The 13,823-nt window shown below is 48.7% G+C and overlaps 1 protein-coding gene across 6 annotated transcripts in view; it reads right to left on the bottom strand.

Moving 5' to 3' along the window:
* Positions 1–624: 624 nt before the first annotated feature.
* Positions 625–13,823, bottom strand: part of CREM (cAMP responsive element modulator) — a gene marked incomplete at both ends in the record, with an annotated part of 43,228 nt that continues 30,029 nt past the window's right edge. For 2 of the 6 annotated variants that reach the window (XM_080716931.1, XM_080716930.1), the window contains 3 exons: positions 1,042–1,186; positions 7,027–7,183; positions 12,682–12,717. In XM_080716931.1, coding sequence (XP_080573057.1) covers positions 1,042–1,186; positions 7,027–7,183; positions 12,682–12,717 — 338 coding nt within the window. Of the gene's footprint in view, positions 770–1,041; positions 1,187–7,026; positions 7,184–12,681; positions 12,718–13,823 lie in introns of those variants that run through there. The other 4 variants (XM_080716929.1, XM_080716932.1, XM_080716927.1 and 1 more) reach the window with 3 other exon arrangements.

Genomic DNA, 13,823 nt, shown 5'->3' with positions numbered 1-13,823 from the left:
AGTAAAAAACTGCATACCAAGGTTCAGATATCTCAGTAGGCACCAAAATACTACAACGTGCAACCAACATGGTTCTATTAAAAACTGTCTTTGACGGTGGCATTCAAGGACAGCTGTACAACACTTTCTTTACAGAGCCACAAGTATAAAAGTAAGAAAATGCCCAGATGCATGCCTGGGCCTTCTGTGCCTGGGAGCCGCTTCCTCCCAGCAGCTCCCTGGGCACTTCTGTGGTTTACCTGTCTACACCCGGAGGCAACTCTCTGATCAGCCTTTCCTAAGCGATCCTTAAAAGACCTCCAAACATCTTTATTGCACTGGACACTCTTCCTGACACAGAGATTGGGAACTGCAAATATGTTTCACTGGAACAAGTCTTACAAATATTTCATTTTAAGAATTTGTTACATACATTTTTTTTTTTTTACAGTTTGTCTCTTTAAAAAAAGAAAATCGAAGTTAGACCTAAGAGTTAGCTGCGTACAGTGAAGCGTTTTAGGAGCACAGAGATTAGAAAGTTAAGGTGACTGATACGAAGGAAAGAACGCCATAATTCTTGCCGGCTATATATTGTATTGCGTTCCAAAATCAACTGTACGTGCTGTTCGTAGTTAAATATTTCTACTAATCTGCTTTGGGAGAGCAAATGTCCTTCAAGGTCTCCAGCTCCTCTATCAGCTTCTTGTTCTGAACCTCCAGCACCGCGACCCGACTCTCCAGGCATTTCACATATTCTTTCTTGCGACGTCGACACTCTTTGGCAGCTTCCCTGGAAAGAGCAGAGGTAGAGGGCAAAGAGAACAGTTGGGTTGGGTTGGGTTTGTTTCTGAATGCTAGTGACGGATCGAAGCAAGCGCGGTGAATGCCATGCCGGGTGCGTGGCAGACCCCGGGGCGGCAGCCCCAGCTCAGCGTGACGCACTAGCCGGCCGCGCCAGTGAAGGGTCGCACACGCGAGTCCCCACTGTTGCACACGCGAGTCCCCGCGGCAGCCGAGCGCCGCCTGGCTCAGAGCTCACGGGGCCAGGTCCGAGTCAAGGCGCTACTCTGCTTTGTGGCAGTACAGATCTTTGAGGGCTCTGAGTTCCTCAATGAGGGTCTTGTTTTGGTTTTCAAGCACGGCCACGCGGTTTTCGAGACATTTGACATATTCTTTCTTCTTCCTGCGACAGGCCCGGGCGGCTTCCCTGGAACCAACACAAGGGAGGTGACTGCGAGTGGAGGAGCCCGTGGCTGGCGGCGTCTGCCCCGCGCGCAGCTGGCCAAGCCCACTGCCACCGGCCGCACGGCGAGGGGCACCGCGCACGCCGCCCAGGACCGCGGGACCACCGCGCCGCCGCCGGGCCCTCGCGGCTTTCTTCGGCAACGGGAGCAGGCCTGGGTCCTCTCCCTCCTCCTGAGAACCCTTGGCCGCCCAAGGCCACACGCGGTCCAACATGTGAGTCGAGTTTTATTTGGCCGAAATGATAGAAGAACGAACCCTCCGCAACCTCCAGTGTCAATCCTGAAGATTTGTATTCAAGGCTAAATCTTAGGAGAACAAGGTCCATGTGGCGGCAGGAAGTGGGCTGTTTTTAGAAAACATTTATAACCTGGTTAAATTACAATGATAAAATGTTTTTAGACGTCAAAATAAAACAGGCACTGCTTCTGAGAACTAAGACAAGACAGACTAGGGCCGCAGAGCGCCAGGCTGGAAGCCACAGGTGGGGAAGGGCACGGTGGGATTATGGGAAAAGGAAGTGGCTTGGTGCGACTCCTTCTGGATCTTCCCCAGTCACACGAGTGAACACACAGCAGCGTGCTGAGGGAGAAGGGACAGACAGATGGAGGAGCGGCCGCAGCCACAGATTCCCCAAGGCAGAGCAGGACAGGCGGCGTCTGCACTCTCCTGTTTTTCGCTCAAGCAGCTGGCGGCGAGATGCAGAGGAGGCCTTGCACCAGCTGCCCGGCAGAGTCCAGTCCAGGTGAGTGCCCGGCGGCTCACGCGCATGTCCACACCAGCTGCTGCAGGCCGGATGCCTGGCCAGCTGGCCTGTGGCGGGCAGCTGGCTCTCACAGCCTCAGGTCTGATTTCTCTAAGGGAAGCGAGTCAGCAGGAAACCCGGGACCCTGGCTTCCTGGCCAAGACACATGCGCACGGCTCTAGGCTTCCCAACCAGTCAACAAAACCACGAAAACTAACAGTGAACGGAACCCGCTAAAATGCCCACCCGTTTCATCTAAGTGATGCCCAGGGGAAAGTTAAGAACGAATCCAAGCACGCTTTCAGATTTGCCGGCTTGGGAATATAATTCAGCTCTCTTCCACAGAGAAAGTAAAATTCCTTATGAATTCCAGTCTTTCGCAATCGGGTCATTTATGTGAAGTTCTAGTTCTGGGAGGAAGACTGTCATTCTACAAAGCAAGTTGACAGTAAATCAAGTTTAAATATATAATAGCGATATTGTGGAGCATTTAATGTTTAAAATCCTACTCACAACGCCAGACATGCTGACGCACGCTTGTAATCCCCGCTCTTGGGAGGCGGAGACAGGAGGATCGCGCTGGTTCGGAGCCAGCCTCGCTGGCTTAAGAGACCCTGTTTCCAAATAAAAAATATTAAAAAAAAATAGGTCTGGGAGTGTAGCCCGGAGGTAGAAGGGCTTCCAGGAACCCCAGTAGCAAAAAAAAAAAAAAAAAAAAAAAAAAAAAAAAAAAAAATCCTACTCACAAGCTACTTTTGCAAATAGCCATCCTTTGTATTTTACGTGTGTCCCTCTCCCCCTCTCTCCCTCTTTCTCTCTCTCTCTTTTGCTCTCTCTGTCTCATCAGAATGTTCCAAGCACAAAGCTTTGAATGATCACCCAGGAATGGCACATCCCTCGGCACCTCTCAGCCATGGAGAACACCTGTCTCTATTAACACTCAGTCCTCTGGCCCTGCGTTTGACTGGATCTACCTCCAGCACGGAAAAGAAATAACGAAGCAGAAAAGCTGAAGGCTGTAAATAAAGAATGGTTGGTGCGCGTAGAAACCAGCCCATATCCGTGGGAGCCACCGGCCGGAGAGAGGAGAGGGGATGCGGAGGGGCCTCCACGGAGCCCACGCGCCTCGGGCGGCCCGGCGAGGGGCGGGCAGCGGCGGCACCCTGCCTGTCCAGGGGGCTGCGGCACCTTGGCTACCCACGGCCTCATCTCTGCACATTGGTTTTGGCCTGTAAGGTGAGGACAGTGCCCAGAACTCCTCAGGGTGAAGGCAGCGGAGAGTTAAGGACGCAGTAGAAGGGACGTGTGAAAAGTGCTAACAGGATGAGCGACCTCACAGCCAGTGATCAGCTGCTCCTCTCTCCAGTCCCCTAAGTCGAGATTGGGAAGCCGAAATGTTCCCAGACTCCCTTGCAGCTAGGGAGTGGAGACCTCTGCCTAGCCAAAGACGGACGGCCGCACACTGCAGGCAGGTCTTCCGGAGGCTCTGGGAGGGGCCCCAGGCTCTGGCTCTAGCCTTTCTCTCCCTCCTGTCTGATGCGATGCCTGGAGGTGCAGGAGCCATAGTGGGATTTCAAGAACAGAAGACACAGGCGTGGGGCACCAGCCTGTGATCCCGGGAAGATCAGAGCGAACCAACCTCAGCAACACAGCAAGGCCCTCCACAACTTAGAGAGACCCTTATCAAAAAAAACAAGGGTTGAGCATGTAGCTCCAGGGTAGAATGCCCCTGGGTTCAACCCCCAGACCCCAAATAAACAAATAAATAAATATTTAAAATTTGTATTTATTGATCTGATTTGATTTTTGCAGTACTGGGGATTGAACCTAGAAGCATCTACCTCTGAGCTACACCCCCAGCCCTATTTTATTCTTTAGTTTGAAATGGTCTCACTAAGGAGCAGAAAGCCTCACAAGCTGCTAAGGCTGGCCTTGAACCTGTGATCCTCCTGTCTCACCCTCCCAAGTACTGAGATTACAAATGTGCGCCACTACGCCCAGCTAAAAAAATATTTTAAAAGTTTTTCTCCTCAGAGAGATCTCTTGTCTGTGTAGGTAGCTGTCTGGCAAATTTATAAGAATCTGTTGCCTAATATTTTACTTATTTCACATTCACATTTCTACTGTAAACATTTCAAAACTGAAAAATAAGGGAAGGGATAATGGAAAGGGAAATAAAGCTATTTCTTCCTTTTATTTACTTTGGGTAAAATAAGCATCATGAAAAATTTTGCAGTTTATGTTATTACTATATCTTGTATTTCTTTTTCTTTCTTTTTTTTTTTTTTTGGTGATACTGGGGATTAAACCCAGGGGCATTCTACCAAGCCCTATTTTTTTCTGTGAAATGGGGGATGAAACCCAGGGGCATTCTACGTCCACGATATACCTCAAGTCCCATTTATTTATTTAGTCGTGCTACTGAGGGTGGAACCCAGGGGCTTTCTACCTCCAGGCTACACTCCCAGTCCTATTTTATATTTTATTTGGAAACAGGGTCTCACTAAGTTGCTGAGAGCCTCACTAAGTAACTGAGGCTGGCTTCAAACCTGCGCGATCCTCCTGTCTCAGCCTCCCAAGCCAAGTCCTATTTTTTTATTCCTTATTTTGAGACAGGGTCTCACTAAGCTGTGGAGGGCCTCACTTAAGTAGCTGAGGCTGGCTGCAAAACTGCAGTTCTCCTGCCTCAGCCTTCCAAATGCTGGGATTACAAGCGTGTACTACCACACAGAGCTTGCATTTTGCATTTCTTTTTTTTTTTTTTTTTTTTTTGGTGGTACTGGGGTTCCTGGAAGCCCTTCTACCTCCGGACTACACTCCCAGACCTATTTTTTACATTTTTAGTTGGAAACAGGGTCTCTTTGGCTGGCTTAGAACCTGCGCGATCCTCCTGTCTCTGCCTCCCAAGCGCGGGGATGACAAGCGTGCCCACCGCGCCCAGCTAATTCTACATTTCCAATCTGGATTTCTGATGTGCATCCGCGAGCAAGTGGCATGCGCGGCCTCCGAGGCCGCAGTAAGTGTGCCTGGAGGCCCACGCGCCTCTGGCCGATCAAAGTTAGGGATCTTCCTTTTGAGATGGGGTCTTGCTCTTTCTGCAGACTGGTCTCAAACTCGAGGGCTCAGCCTCCCAAGGGCTGGACCTGCAGACGGTGCCACCCTGCCAGGCTGAGGACGGTATAGAACACCGTCCTGAGCAGGAGCCCCACCGCTCAGCCTTTTGGGATTTCTCTGCCAAATGCTGCTGATAACAAATTGGGACCCGGCCTGACTCAGTAAAGCTGGAAAGTCGTGTAAAAGGCACCTGCGTCTCATGAAACCGCTCCTGTCTGTCTGCTGAGGCCTCCAGGGTGTGAACGGCCATCTAATGGCTTGTGAAACTAGTACGTTTGGGAACAGTAGCCAACTAAGGGTACCTACATCAAATTGTGTCATTTAAAAAGCCAGTAAGCCGGGCGTGGTGGCGCACGCTTGTAATCCCCGCACTTGGGAGACAGAGACAGGAGGATCGCCAAGTTTGAAGCCAGCCTCACTGGCTTAAGAGACCCTGTTTCCAAATAAAAATATAAAATAGGTCTGGGAGTGTAGCCCAGAGGTAGAACAGTTCCATCCCCAGTACCACCAAAAAAAAAAAAAAAGAAAAAAGTCAGTAAAGCACCCAGCATGGGGACACATGCTTGTAATCCCAGCATTTGGGAGGCTGAGACAAGAGGATCACGGTTCACAGACAGTCTCAGCAACTGAGGCTCTCTGCAACTCAGTGAGACCCTGTTTCAAATTAAATAAAGCCAGGCATGGTGGCACATGCTTGTAATCCCCGTGCTTGGGAGGCTGAGACAGGAGGATCATGCAAGTTCAAAGCCAGCCTCAGCTACTTAGTGAGGCTCTCAGCAACTTACTGAGACCCTGTGTCCAAATAAAATATGAAAATAGGTCTGGGAGTGTAGCCCAGAGGTAGTAGGCCTCATCCTCAGTACAAGAAAGAAAGAAAGGAAGGAAGGAAAGAGAGAGAAAGGAAGGAAGGATGGATAAAATATAGGGGTAGGGATGTAGCTCAGAAGTAGAATGCCCCTGGGTTCAATCCTCAGTACCGCAGTAAAAAAAAAAAAAGAAAAGAAAAACGAACCCACTAAATTAGCTGACCATGGTGGTGCATGCTTGTAATTACAGTACTTGGAGGCTGAGACAGGAAGATCCAGGTTTGCAGACAGCCTCATCTACTTAGTGAGGCCCTCCATAACTTAGTGTGACCCTGTCTCAAAATAAAGAAAAAAATAGGACTGAGGGTGTAGCTTGGAAGTAAAATGCCCCTGTATTCCATCCCAAGTTTTGCACACACACACACACACACACACACACACACACACACACACACACACACACAGAGGTAGAATGCCCCTGGATTCAATACCCAGTATAAATAAATAAAAATTAAATGTTACTTACATGTAAATTTTTTAAAGGCTTCAAAAGTAGCATTTTGTGATACACTAATGCTTTAAAAGTAAAATTACAGAGACACAAGCAAGAATATATGAGAGAAAAACGAGGATCCGCAGATGGAAACGCGCGCACCGACGCCTACGGAGCTGCCGGGCTGGCTGGGGTGTTTTAATAATTTTTGCTATTTTGTCTTTGCATGTGACTAGAATTTGTCAGAATAACATGTATTTCATTATAATAAGGAAAATGTCACAAAGTAGAAGTATAAAAAATAACAAAAAGGAATGCTTTTACACGTGTCATTTTGTTAATAAAGAGCCTAGAAAAACATACTTGTTGCAAACACTACTTTGAGAACACTATTCTCAAAGTGAATCCAACGTACAGAACTATTTGTAGTGAAGTGTCGTCGGCATTGCTGCTACCGTGGCATTTCTGTTTTGCGCGCTGCCCTTTCCACACTTGGGGATGTGCTTCCTGCCCATGCAATGGCTGGGTGGCGGGATGCTGGACTCTGGCGACGGAACTATCACCAGCCAGCGCCTGGGGCCGCCCCCAGGGGCGGAGGCCCCACTTGGCCCAGTCACCACTGGTGCCCGTCCAGCCGAGGCGCCTACCTGTTCTTCATCAGCCGCAGCTCGCGTTTCCGAGTCGCCTCTTCCGCGAGTTGCTGGGGACTGTGCAAGCTTCCTGGGGAGGCAGCCATCACTACCCCCTGAGGCAGAGCCGTCGTCGGAGCGCGGATCTGGTACGTGGGCATGTCTCCCGTGGCAGCTGCACGAAACAAAGACAGCGGGCTTCTGCACGCCGCCCCAGCGGGCGCTGTCTGCAACACCAGCCTGCGCCGGCAAGTGTGCTGGGCTGGAGCGCCGGGCGATCACTCCAGCAAGAGGGATCCTGCCTACCCAAGCTCTTCAGCGTTTGGGCACTGCGGCGAGAGCCTGCGTCCTCAGGAAGGGAGAAGAATGGTCTAATGCTTGTTTTGTTTTGTTTGGTTTGGTGGTACAGGGTATTGAACCCAGAGGGCTTCTACCTCTGGGCTATACCTCCAGACCTATTTTACTTCTTATTTTTTGTTTTTTGTTTTGTTTTTGTTTTTTTGTGGTACTGGGGTTCCTGGAAGCCCTTCTACCTCTGGACTACACTCCCAGACCTATTTTAATATTTTTATTTGGAAACAGGGTCTCTTAAACCACACGGCTGGCTTCGAACCTGTGCGGTCCTCCTGTCTCCGCCTCCCAAGCACGGAGATTACAAGCATCGCGCCACCACGCCCGGCTTTTACTTCTTATTTTGAAACAGGGTTTCACTAAGTTGCTGAGGCTGGCCTGGAACCTGCGATCCTCCTGGCTCAGCCTCCCAAGTACAAGATTACAAGTGTGCACCACCATGCCTAGCTTCTTAACGCATTTTAGACTGGCTTTATCCAAGAGTGACAAAGGGTGTGTGTCTGTGTCTATGTATCTATGTGTTACTGGGGATGGAACCCAGCGGCAACCTACTTCTGAGCTACACCCCAGCCCTTTTTTATTCTTTTTTATTTGTTTATTTTTGTTGTTATTGTTGTTGTGTGAGTACTGGGGATTGAACCCAGGGGCCTTCTACCTGTGAGCTACACCTCCAGCCCTATTTTATTCTTTATTTTGAAACAGGGCCTCACTAAGTAGCTGAGGCTGGCCACAAACCTGAGATCCTCCTGTCTCAGCCTCCCAAGTACTGGAATTACAAGTGTGCACCACCACGCCCGGCTTTATGTATTTCATTTTTAAGAATGGCTGTTATGAAGCTCACAGAGGTGGCAACATTACAGTGGTGAGCCAGGCGAGGCGGCCATGGCACACCACTACAACTACTTAACTAAGCACCTCGGTCCCCTCCGGGTTCAGTGGGCAGATCTCTAACTAGAGCCTGCCACACGCGGTCCTGGAAGTGCTTAAGTACAAGTCCTCCTCCAGGCAGCGAGGGACACGAGGGAGGAGCTGGCTCTCAAAGAGCGCGGCTCCTCCTAAAACTGGCTTCCCCGGGGAAAGAGAATGTTTGTCTTTCTGAGATTTGGGGGGAAATAATACTAAGTATTTGTAGGGTGTTTTATTTTGTTTTGGGGAGGGTACTGGGGATTGAACCCAGGGGCATTTTACCTCTGCACTACATCCCTATTTTGCACTATTTTGAAACAGGCCCTCACTAAGTCGCTGAGGCTGGCCTTCAAAATGGGCTTCTCCTGTCTCAGCCTCCCAAGGACTGGAATTACAGCTGTATGCCAAAATGACCCGGTAGTATTCAATATTTTAAAAAGTGTTTTCTGCCGGGCGCGGTGGGCGCAGTGGGCGCGCTCGTCATCCCCGCACTCGGGAGACGGAGACAGGGGGAGCGCGCTGGTTCAAAGCCAGCCGCGCGCGCTGGCTTAGGAGACCCTGCTTCCAAATAAAAATATAAAATAGGTCTGGGAGTGTAGCCTGGAGGTAGAAGGGCTTCCAGGAACCCCAGTACCACCAAAAAAAAAAAGTATTTTCTAGGTATAGTATAATCATAGTTAGTGTTTACTCTGTATTCAGATTGAAACTGAAAGTAAATTCTAAACGTTTTCTAATTTATATTCAAATTTTGCCTGCCAACTGCAAGCAGCAGCTCCCTAGAAAAAAACAGTCGAGTTTAAGAAATGAAGTATGTTAGCTGGGCGTGGTGGCACACGCTTGTAATCCCAGCATTCGGGAGGCTGAGACAGGGGGATCCGGGTTCACAGCCAGCCTCAGCCACTTTGTGAGGTCCTCTGCAACTTAGTGAGACCCTGTTTCAAACAAAAGAATAAAGCCAGGCATGGTGACGCACTCCTGTAATCCCCATGCTTGGGAGGCAGAGACAGGAGGATCACGCAGGTTCGAAGCCAGCCTCGCTGGCTTAAGAGACCCTGCTTCCAAATAAAAATATATTAAAAAAAAATAGGTCTGGGAGTGTAGCCTGGAGGTAGAAGGGTTTCTAGGAACCCCAGTACCACCAAAATAAATAAATAAATTAATTAATTAATAAATAACAAGGCTGGGAGTGTACCTCGAAGGTAGAATGACCCTGGATGCCATCCCTAGTACCATAAAAAAAACAAGAAAGAAATTAAGTATGTTTGTACCATGAACACTGCGGCTTTGAGGGTGTATGGTCTGGACCTAATTTGACAGTCTGAGGAGGTGTTAACAAATGCATATTCTCTCAAAGGTAAGGGCAAGAAAGAAAGTTTTAAAAATATTAAATCCTAGCCAGGTGTGATGGTACACGCTTGGAATCCCAGCATTCAGGAGACTGAGACAGGAGGATCGCGGTTCGTAGATGGCCTCAGCTACTTAGTGAGGCCCTTTGCAACTCAGTGAGATCCTGTTTCAAAATAAAGAATAAAAAATAGGGCTGAGGATATAGTTCAGAGGTCAAATGCCCCTGGGTTCCAGCCCCGGTACTACAAAAAAAAAAAAAAAATTAAGTCCTATAAAGGTTGATCTGAACCAAATGCCAAAAGAAGAGAGAAAGTAGCTTCCATAGTTTAAAAAGGTGTAAGAACCCTGGAGTAAGAACTGGGTTTTTTTTCCAAGATGGGAGACAAAAGTTTTTTTCACCTCCGTGGGATAACATCACTGAAAGCAGCCCAGTCGTTTTAAAGGGTCAAAAGTGCCATCAGCCCCTTGCTTCGGCTCATGGATGGAGTGTCTGTCCCTAGCTCTTGAAGATTAGGTAAAAGTATAACAGATGTCACCGAGAGACAGACACCTGCAGGTCCTCGGGAACTAGCCCACTGACCATGGCACTGCTTTCTCCTTCTTTACGTAACTGTTTTAAAAATGGTGATAAATCGTAACTAATGGCCTCTCTACTTAAAAACTTGGAGAAAGTCCTGTTTTGTTTTGGTGACCCTTTGAAGCACTGTACGCACAGATGTCTCATTGTATGTTGTTGAAAACTTTATAGCTTGGAAATACTTAAAGGGAAAAAATACAATTGAAAACAAACTAACACTTCTAAAAGTCTCTCGAGCGTTCGTCAGAGGCAGTGGCGTGGGCATGGCAGGTCCTCCCCTCTCTTTTCTTTACCCATAGCCAGGGAAGAAGGTTATGGGGCACTAAAGGCTGGGAGCGAGCCGCAGCTGGAGGCCCGGCAGGCTTTCTAAAACTGGAACAATAGCGGTGACGAAGGAGAAGTGGGCGCGTCACGGCTGACGTCTGCCGGGCCTGGCTGCAGACGGCTGCACACGAGCCGTTCACAAAGACCGCAGAAAAGCCAGGCAGCAGAACGGGCCGGGCTCGGGCGCTTGGGCTCTGTGCAGCTCGGCCACGTCCCTAACAGGAAGCCCGAGCGCGAGGCTGACAGGATGCCCGCCGGCTGGTTTGCGAGTATCCATTACAAGGGGAGAAGGGGGTTACTTCACAGACAGGACTGACGCCAGAGGAGGCGCCTCCCAGCTGTCTCCAAAGCCACAGGGAGGAGGGTGGCGCTGCCAGGTGGCGCGGAATTCAGGAGGGACAGCGCAGAGAAAAATGGGACTGGGTTTTTTGTTGTTGTTTTTTTTCTTTTTTCTTTCTTTTTTTTTGCAGAACTGGGGATTGAATCCAGGGGCATTCTACCCCCCTGAGCTACCCACCCAGGCCTATTTTCTATTCTTCATTTGAAACAGGGTCTAAGTTGCCGAGGGCCTTGCTAAATTGCTGAAGCTGACTGCGAACCTGCGACCTTCCCATCTCAGCCTCCCAAGTACTGGGATTACACGCATGCGCCTCCACACCCGGCTAACAATGTGACTTTGAAACGAGGGGTAAGGCTGGGCATGTAAGTGCTGAGTTGTTAGCTAAGCTGGCTTTTACTGAAATGTGCCAGGCACATCCTATATTGATTTGACAGCTCACTGACTCAAACTAGAAATGGGAATTTGTATAAGTTAGTAGGAATTAGAATCAATTTCTGTAATAACCCAAAAATCTATATGGTGGTACACTTCTGAAGGTCAATGTATAAATCTCAGAGATGCCAATATAATTTTATCAATAAAGTATGTTCAAAAGATATGAGCAAAGAGAATCTCTTGTGAGGAAATCTGTCAGAAAGGTTTGTTTTTGAAACAAGTTATGAAAACCTTTTTATCTTAGCAGGTTTCAATTTCTAGTATTAAACATTTAATGGTGTTATTAGAGCAGATTCGATACCAAGGGTCACAGTCGGCGGGAACATTGACATCAATAACATATTCTTATTCCTGTCCTCTTAGGAGGCCAATTCTAAATAATTCCAAATTATTATTTATCCTATAATTTTTTATTTTTTAAAATATATGAGTCATTAGTGGGGGCTTAAAAATTCTGACTGAAAGTAGACAATAAGAAAAAGGCATTCATGAGCTGGGCGTAGTGGCGCACGCACGACATGCTTGTCATCGTAGTACTGGGGAGGCCCAGGCAGGAGGGTCACAGGTTTGAGGACAGCTTCAGAAAGTAGTGAGGCTCTCATCAACCTAAGGAAACCCTATTTCACAGTAAAATTAAAATAGGGTTGGGGATGTAACTCAGAGACAGAATGCCCTTGGGTTCAATCTCTAGTGCTTCAAAATAAAATTTTTAAAAACCTAAGACAGATATTCATACACTAATTTCATTCTAGGAAAGCAAGAGCTCTCGGACGGGCGGAGGCAGCTCTTTGCCCGCTGTGCCCTCGGATCCAGCACGGTGCTTGGCATGTTCCGGGTGCTTCGGGGATTTATGTGTGCACTACAAAGTCAACTCCGAGCTTCCTAGGGCTTTGCACGGGCGTTTGGAATATTTGTTGATTATTTTACTTATTTATCTATTATTAGTTACTAGGGATTGAAACCACAGGTGATCAGTCTGAGATATGCCCTTACTATTTACTTTTGTTACATTTTGAAACAGGGTCTAAGTAGCTGAGGCTGTCCACAAACCAGGATACTCCCAAACGCTGGGATTACAGGCGTGCGCCACCACGCCTGGCTGCCTCTCTTGACGAAAGGCATTATCTCTTCAGCCTTCCCCTAGATATACTTTAGAGACAGGGCACACGGTGTTTCAGAAGCAGAATGTTCTAATTACAATCTTTCCAACCAGCTAACTCCGGGCACTGGTGTCAACTCTTTCACGGGAGGGGATGGCTCATGGTGCCTTCGCTGGCGCACGGCCTCCTTCATACCTCTCTTCGCCAGCTTTGCACGCACACACGCACGCACGCACGCACGCATGGCAGAGGAGGCGGGGCTGGAGTGTGGGTGAGGCGGGCTCCGTACTTACCAGCCATGTGACTGGAGGCCAGCTCAGTCTCCTCGTCTGTAAAGAGAGGGAAAGACATCTCAGTTAACACTCAAGCGAAGCTGCACGCGGGCATCTGCAGATGCTGAGGACGATGTCCAGACTGCACTTTCCTGCCCATTAGCTGCAAGACCTAGAACATCCCCAAGTAGACTCCCCCTGCGGTTTCCCCTCTCACAAACCCGAGGGATCCCAAGATAGGGCTCTCATTCCTTATTTTCTTTAAAATCATACCTAAAGACTTGTTAAATTTTAATATATTGTTAGAGAATTATTCAAAAATAACATAAAATGTCCCTTTCCGTGTACATAATCATTTAAAAACAGAACTTCAGAGAGAGAGAATCGCAAATGACCAAATAATATGCTTTTTCCCCCCTTTTTGGTGGTGCTGGAGACTGAACCGGGAGTGTTCTTTGAACTACACCCACAGCCCCCTTTTTTAAAATTTTCATTTGGAAACAGGGTCTCACTAAGTTGCCGAGGGCCTAGGTTGCTGAGATGGCTTCAAAGCTTCCTAAGCACTGGAATTCCAGGCGTGCAGCGCCTGGCCCAGCTATCATACACTTCTGGCTTTTTGTGGTACAGGAGGTTGAACCCACGGGAGTTCTACTTCCGAACTATACCCCCAGGACATTTTTTGTTTTGTTTTAAAACAGGGTCTTACTAGGTTGCTGAGGCTGTCTTGGAACCCATGGTCCTCCTGTCTCAGCTTCTTAAGAACTGGGATGATCTGCTCTTATCAGACGCATAAGAATACTAAAAAGACCCACAAATCAGAGTAGAAAACAAAGCAAAGCGATGAACTGTTGCCATGCTGCCACAGAAAACAGCGTGCCACGCTCGAGGTGACGGCGTGTGGTAGGGCCATGTGCCAGCCAGGCCTGCCCTGCCGAGCCTGCGGACAGGCAAGTCTCCAAGCACGCGGCGCCCCGCCTCGGTGTGTCCCCCTCTTCAGTCCCCAGTCTCACACGCTTGTGAGCAAGCGACAGGGGCGTCTGGAGCTCAGCTCAGGAGTGGGTGGGCTCCTGAGTGCCAACAGCCACTGGCTCCCCACGTGGGCATGCACCGTGAGACTGTCTCTCTCTCTCTCTCTCTCTCTCTCTCTCTCTCTCTCTCTCTCT

This window comes from Muscardinus avellanarius (genome assembly GCF_963383645.1).
Source record: "Muscardinus avellanarius genome assembly, chromosome: 20".
NCBI lineage: Eukaryota > Metazoa > Chordata > Mammalia > Rodentia > Gliridae > Muscardinus > Muscardinus avellanarius.
The sequence above is the reverse complement of the archived record's forward strand: the minus strand, read 5'-3'. Positions and strand labels throughout refer to the sequence as shown.